The sequence below is a fragment of the Octodon degus genome, unplaced genomic scaffold (assembly GCF_000260255.1).
Source record: "Octodon degus isolate 3935 unplaced genomic scaffold, OctDeg1.0 scaffold00013, whole genome shotgun sequence".
NCBI lineage: Eukaryota > Metazoa > Chordata > Mammalia > Rodentia > Octodontidae > Octodon > Octodon degus.
Genome location: NW_004524589.1, coordinates 21,750,206 through 21,757,710, shown reverse-complemented (window position 1 = coordinate 21,757,710; position 7,505 = coordinate 21,750,206). Strand labels below are relative to the sequence as shown.

The following is a 7,505-nucleotide window of genomic DNA, read 5'->3' as shown; positions in this document are numbered from 1 at the left end:
CAGTAAGCAATTTAAAAGTTATATGTTGTTTGCCTTGGAAATGTTCTTTTTGGTACCAGGAATTGAACTCAGGACCTTGCACTTGCCAGACAGCCGCTGGTGCCACTGAACTATGTTCCCAGCCTGACTTGGGAAATTTTCCATCTAATATTTTCAGAGCACAATTGACTGGAGGTAACTGAAACTGTAGAAAGCAAAATCATGGTAAAAGGGAACCATAGTAATTAATGACAATGCATTATATCCTTGAAACTTGCTGTGAGACAATTTTGATGTTCTTACCACAAAAATAGATATGGGTGGTCGTGTTTGTGTTATTTAGCCTGATTTAGCTAGTCTATAATGTATATCTATTTCCAAATGTCATTTTATTAATTGAAATACATAAAACTTTCGTAAGAAGTGAAAAAGTGTATCCATTTTCACTGTAAAAAATGTTGAGAGAGGACTACGGGACCTTCCATTGATGACTGAAAACACTGCCTCTACTAATGAACACCTCTAGGAAAGAACATAAAAAGTCAGCAAGAGATGTTACCTCTGGGAAAAAGATTCTGGGATACTAGATTGGGAAGAATGGCTTTTTCATTACACTTCCTTGCAATGAGAATATATTACCAATTAAAAGCCAATTGATTAAAAATGTCTACAGCTGAAAGAAATATGGGACTTCAAAAAGGCAGGTGTTTAGAATTTACTTTTTAGTGTATTATATAGCACTACCTGGAAGATATTTTTGTTTGTTTTTGAAAGGAAAGTGGGCTACTCTGGGCCCAGCTGGGTAAAGAGAATAGTCCCAGGGAGATAAGACAGATTAATAATTCATCAGACACAGAGAGCTGGAATTGGGAAGGGGAAGAGTGAAAAAAGTGTCAAGGGGTTGAGTTTCTCCATATGTAGAATGAGTCTCAAATTATTCATAGAATTAAGAGTTAAGTTTGAAGGTTAATATTCAGTTAATAGTAATTTAATTGTGATTAATAATATACCATGAGGGAAAAGACTATGAATTCTGGATATCTAAGCAGGTAAAATTTGGTTTAACAATATTATAATAAGAGTTTGTGTAGTTATGTATTTATGTAACCATGCATATATAGATATATTATTATATATACTTGTATAGTTATATATAATAAAAGTTTTGCATAGTTTGAAAACTTCCTTAAAGAGAATAACAAGGAATTGATTTCAGTCATTCTTAAAAAGTTATGATATTTTTAGTCTAACTTTCCAACCTGAGAAATTATAAATAATGGTTGATTAGTTCTGGGAGAGAGTAGCCAGCTAACCTAAGCAAATACTCCCAGTACAGTTTCAGTATTTTTATGTGGAGGAGGGCTCTTCGTTCCACATTTGCGTATACGTTCTGCCTGCCCAGTGAGCAAAGTTGACGCTCCTAGGTACTTCATCTCTTTGCTCAGTGTCAGTTATTCTGTAAATCCTGAAATATAAATTTTTATTGACCAAGCTATGTTTTAGGCAGTACCAGGGATTGAGCTCTGGCATTCTACCACATGCCTACATCCTTAGCCTTTTTAAAGTTTAGTTTTGTTTTTTTGCGATAGTATTTCATTAAGTTTCCCAGGCAGGACCCAAGCTTGTGAGCCCCTTGCCTCAGCCTCCACAAATGCTGGGATTATGAACAGGCATTACCGACACTGGCTCCAAATGGTTTTGATGGTAGGGTGGAGAGCTGGACTCCAGGGGTGGCCTTTGGACAACTGCTCTATTTTCCTGACTTCAGGTGCAGTGGGTCAAGCATGATAAGTGCTTATTAATCTTTGTGAACAGGAGGGAAGAGAGCTCTCTGGATTCTGAAAGTGAAAAAGAATCTAACCTGTTCACTGATGCTCAGGTTGAAGCTGACATTTACCTTAAGAGCTTGAAATTTATTTTAACAGGTATTATAATATTTTTGTGACAAGCAAAGAAAGCTGGTCTTTGAGGTGATCATATATTCACTGACATTGGTTAAGAACTAACAATGACCAGGTGCTAGTGAAGAGACTGCGAAGATGAAAAAGATGAGATCCAGGCCTTTCGAGCTTTCAGTAAAGAGAGGCATGTGAGCATATCCTTACGGAAATCTGGGAAAAGCTCATTAATACATAACTCATGTGCAGTGAAACATGGAGAAAATATCTATGTGTGGGAATGATTGCAACCTATTACCTCTCAGAATACAATTGCATGATAAATATGTTTTTATATGCATACTTTTCATCAGTAAGGGCAACCTAGTGAAACATTTGAAAGTACCTTTTCCTTCTAGTCCTCTACTATTCAATGTACTAGGTATGTAACTAAGATAAATCTGCTATAGAAAGTATAAAATATAAAACAAATAATGGATTGTTATGCACAGTGTTGAGAAACTACAAAATATTTTATAATATAGTTTTGTTATTTTTGGACATACTATTAGAAATTCTAGAATTGTCTAAAAAATTGCTTGCTATTGCAGTTTATTTATTTATTTATTGGTGTTGGAAACTGAACTCAGGAACTGTGTTTTCCAGGCAGACACTTGTGTGTCTGAGCTACAGCCCTGGTCCTGTTATTGTAGTTTGATAGATGCTTTTATTTTATTTATTTTTTTCAAGGATGAACAATTTGTTTTTTAAAAGAATAGTACTTAAGTATTAAGCTGAAATTTGAAATGTATTGAGTAGGCTTTTCTATACATTGTATTTGCATAATTACTCTGATTTTGCCTTTCCCAATACAGTTTCCCCAAGAGTTAGAAAAAGCAAAACATGTCACAGTCTCTGGTCCCATTTTGTCTTAACTTGAGTTTCTGAATAATAATAGTGCCGACTTAGGTTTTGGTATAAAAAGCTAGGTGACCACCCAATCTAGGGCTGTGTTTTGTTCCAGGAGACCTGGGCCAGAAAGGACAAGAACTACCCCTTGTCAGCAGGCATGCCATGACAGAAGTCAAGGTCACTTGTGCACTTCCATTGTGATCACTGAGTGAAGGAGGCGGAGCCAGGCCAAGCTCATCTGTAACATGAGGGTTTTGACCTTCTGGCCTGGAGTGCTTGTTTCACATGTCCACTCTTCCACCTGTAAGTAATGCCTCCTCTGCTGAGGTGGATGCCAAAAGAAAGTCCATCCTGCTGCAGGATCAACCTTCAGATACAAAAAATAACTACAATGAAGTTACAAAACTTCCTAAAGTGCAAATTGCTCCCACAGTGGTGGGGAAATTGTGTTCAATGCTTTGAAATTTATGTATGTTGTAAAACTGTAGCAAACTATGATCTTAAACACATAAACTAAAGATTTTCCCACAGGGATATAAAATGTAAGAGTAAACCCACTGAATGACTTCCTAAATCCCAAGAATCCATAATCTGCATCCACGATGTCTTGCTGTTACATGAGCTATTTCAGATCATCGGGACAAGGAGTCTTATAGAGACTCTGAAAGAATTTAGTTTTGTTTTTTGTTTAAAAAGAACCAAGAAATTTTATGATTCAGGGGGTTGAAACCCTAATGTTACAGGCAAGGCTTCATTTTTATGGAATACAAAGCACTCTGTTTCTTCCATTTCTTTTTTTTTAAATTAATTTTATGGAGAAACAAATAGCATTGAGACAGTTTCAAAACAGGTCAGTAAGACAGTTTCAGATTAATACATTGCATATTATTGTCTTTGTAGTAGTTATTCATAGTACAAGATGCAGACATGATTTCCTGTCCAAACACTATTAGCATAAATCTTTCTTCTCATTGAATTAAGAGAAGAAGTACCATTTTGTATCTGTACATACAAAATAGTTAGGCTAGATATACAGCTACTTGTGTCTTCCGTTTCTAATGGTTCGGCAAGAGAAGCCACCACCAAGTTGTGCTCCTGCAGTACTTCTGGGTAATGGGACACAGCTCACTCAGTCCTTGCTAAACACTGCACAGGAGTGCTAAGCTTCATGTCTTGTACTTCCAGCCTCCCACTTACTCTAGAGATGGAGGAGATCTGTAACTTGATACCAGGATGATTATCCTGTCTTGCCTCAGGTATTTGGGGCATTGCTGGAACTTGATCCTTGTCCTCTGCAGGAAGACAGTACTCCCCAGGTTCCATCTTCCTGGCCAGCTCTTCCATTGATCTGGTATCAGTTGCAGCAACTAAAGAGTCAGAGGCAGTTCCTTGTGTAGCTCTGTTTTGATCTTGCAAAATGTTCAGAACAGCTTTCTGTAACGCTTGTATTGGTTTTGCTCCATTTTTAATGGCCTCTTCGTACGGCCCAGTGACATCAAAGGTGCCTTTTCTTGCCAATAGCTTCACTTTGCAGATCCAGAATTCAGTAAATTTTTCAGCCTTGGGAGTGTTGGACAAAATGGCAAATATTTCATCAGCAAGTACACCCTCTTCAGTGAGCCTCAGAGACTCTGCCAGAATGCTGTCAATCTTACTGCACAAGTTCAACTCTGCTTTTTTTTCTTCCTCTTCTTCTTCCATGCTCTTCCAGAATGAAATATTCATTTTCTTTGTGGCTTTTTTTGTTTTAATTTCTACAGAGGGCCACTTATAGATTTTCCCCTTAGATTTCTGCCATTCTTCTAGCTGTTTTCTTCGATCATCTGCTGTTACCTTTTTAATATTGGTATTAATTTGGGTACTTTTTGGGACTCCTCTCCCATTTCTGGTTGTAATATTAGCTTGAGTTTTCGGAGCTGTCTTGCTCAGGAAATGTTTTGGGGGAAAAGTCTTTTTCAACTTGTGGTCCAGAGTCTGTGCTCTTTGTTGAAAGCTGTTGGCTCTATTTTCCCTTATACCAGGAGTGGTTGGAATGACTGAGTTAAAGTTGCTGGTTGTCAAATTAGGTCTCTGTCTTATGAATTTTGATTTTTGCAGTGCACTTGTCTGGAACCTAAAACAAGGTTGTGTGGTCTTCTGATCTTGTTTGATGTTTGGATGTCGGTTGGTAGGTCCTTCCTGTAGTGAAATTGGGTGAGGCCTGGGGTTGGCATGTTTTACTTTCTCCTGTATATCAGTGTATGACTGTGCCTTAGTTACTTTTGAATGTTCATATTTACCCCTGTTAACCTTTACATCTTTCATGTTCTTGACCACTGGTTTCTTTGATGCTTGAGCCCTACTAAGGGTCTGAATGAAGTGAGAGGGAGCTGTCCTTGGGGGCTTTTCTGGTCTTGCAAGCTCTGTTCCTCTAGAAGGTGGCTGTAACTTTACTGGGAGAGTCTTTATTTGTGTTTTTCTAAAAAATTGTTTATTAACCTTGTCTTTCAGGATAGCATTACTCTCCAAACTTTTGCCCAAAACTTGTTTAACAGTCAAATTATTCTTGCTTTGATTATAGGAGTTAATCTTTGTCTTGTTTGTGCTACATAATACAGGATCTGGCTTTTTAGGTTCTGATAAGGTTTGAGGCATGTTCTCTTTGTTCCGCTTTATGAGCAAGCCATCCGAAGGTTTGCTTTCTTTCTTTTTTTTTTCTTTTTTTCTTTTTTTTGGTGGAACCGGGGATTGAACTCAGTCCTTTGGGCTTGCCAGGGAATCACTTATTCCACTGAGCCATCTCCCTGGCCCCTAACCATCTCCCTGGCCCCTAGCCATCTCCCTGGCCCCTAAAAGGTTTGCTTTCAACATGGGTGTTACCCACAGAATCTGTATGTTTTGGATTGGCCTGACCTGTTATCTGCTGCTTTCTAGTTGTCAGTCCCTGTGTATCAGCTGACCTCATGAGCTTTCTTGACAGTTTTTCTTTAGCAGATGATCCAGCTTCCTGCTGCTGGCGACTTTTGCTGGAAGGCTTACATTTGAGTTAGAAGAAACACTTCTGGTGGTCAGACTTCTGTCCACAAGTGTCAGTGCCTCTAACTTTGGCTTCTGGGACCCTGTTATATTAGCTGGTCTGGACTCGAGTTTAGAGCTGATAGGCCCTGCAGCTTTGACAGGCAAAACAGCATGGTTGGTAACATCGTTTTGGGGTCTAATAGTAGATTTAGAAGGTGGTGGATTTGGACAATTATTCTTGGCTTTTAGATGTTTTGGTTCTTCAGTTTTCCCTTGGCGGCTAGGCACTCCTGCAGCCTTTTCTGCCGTTCTACCACAGCGTCCACTGCAAAGGGCCCCGGCCTCACCATGACTCCTCAGCGACAGCTTTGCTCCCAGAGCCCTATATCCTTTTGTTGTAGTTTAACATTCTATGTATCCTGTGATTGTTTCTTACAGACTTTACCATTTAAATATTGCTGTGCAGCCTTTCTTAACTTAATACCACTGTTTTAGGGAATATTTCTTTCTCTCCTTGCTGTCTCACACTTTCTCTATTCGGGCAGTATTTCATTTTTTTTTGAATGCTATTGTGAAAGGCATGCTTTCTCTAATTTCTTTCTCCGTGGGTTCATTGTTTGTGTACAAAAATGCTAATGATTTTGAGTATTGACTTTGGATCCTGCTATGGTACTGAATTTGGTTATTAAGTCTACAAGACTCTTAGTGAAGTTTTTGGGGTACTCTATATATCATGTCATCTGCAAATAATGATACTTTCACTTCTTTCTTTCCTATCATTATTCATTTTATTTCTCTTTCTTACCTAGTTGCTCTGGCTAGTGTTTCTAGAACTATATTGAGTAGGAGTGGAGATAGTGAACATCCTTGTCTTGTTCCTGGTTTTTATGTGACGTTCCTTTCTTCACAAGTTTGGTTTAGTTCTGTTACTTCTTGGCTGATTTTTTGCCTACTCGGTCTGTCTCTTTGTGACTCCTCTGACTTTTGAGGCTTTGGCTCCTCCCTTTTTGCATCTGTTTTTTCCTTGCATTTCAGAATGAATCTTTTTCTAGGGCTTTATCTTCAAGGTCACCAATCCCCTCTTCAGGTAGTGTGTTGGGAAATTCATTCATCAAATTGTTTTCAGCTGTTACATTTTTATGTTTAAAAATTTTCACATGACATTTTAAAGAAATATAGTTGTGGGCTGGCCAGATAGCTCAGCAGATTAAAGTGCCTGCTTAGGAAGACACAGGGACCAGGATTCGATCCCCAGTGTGCCATGCCGGCCCTGCCCCAGCGGCGCGCTGAGATGGCGATTGAGATTGGGCATTGTGGCGTGCACTGTAATCTTGCGCTTGGGAGGCTGAAAACAGGATAATCACTATGATCTACATAGTGAGACCCTGTAGACCCTGCACTAATACACAAACAAACAAAAACAAAAAACCCAAAATAAATACAGATCTTTGTGAAAACTTTCCATGCTCTTATTTATATTTACTGAAGTTATTTAAAAGTTTAATATTTAACAGTCTCAAAAATTGCGTAACATTTTTGGACTCACCCTATTTTTTCTTCCTTTTATTCAAAATTTTTTCTGTAAATTTTGATGGAACACCATCTGAGTATATAAAGATTATAAAGGATGATGCTGTCTGGTCCTATAGATCATTTCCTTTAGTCTTTGACAGAGGTCTGAGTTGCCATACTCTCTCTAGGGTTAAATTGGTTCAGTCTTTTTTTTTTTTTTTTTTTTTT

The 7,505-nt window shown here is 38.3% G+C and overlaps 1 protein-coding gene across 1 annotated transcript; it reads right to left on the bottom strand.

The window, feature by feature from the left end:
• Positions 1-3,476: 3,476 nt before the first annotated feature.
• On the bottom strand, positions 3,477-6,115 carry LOC101590538 (cytoskeleton-associated protein 2-like). The gene is given in 5 exon segments (XM_012513622.1): positions 3,477-3,544; positions 3,809-5,453; positions 5,617-5,789; positions 5,792-6,016; positions 6,019-6,115. Coding segments are annotated over 5 exon segments (2,208 nt in total).
• Between the last annotated feature and the right edge of the window lie 1,390 nt (positions 6,116-7,505).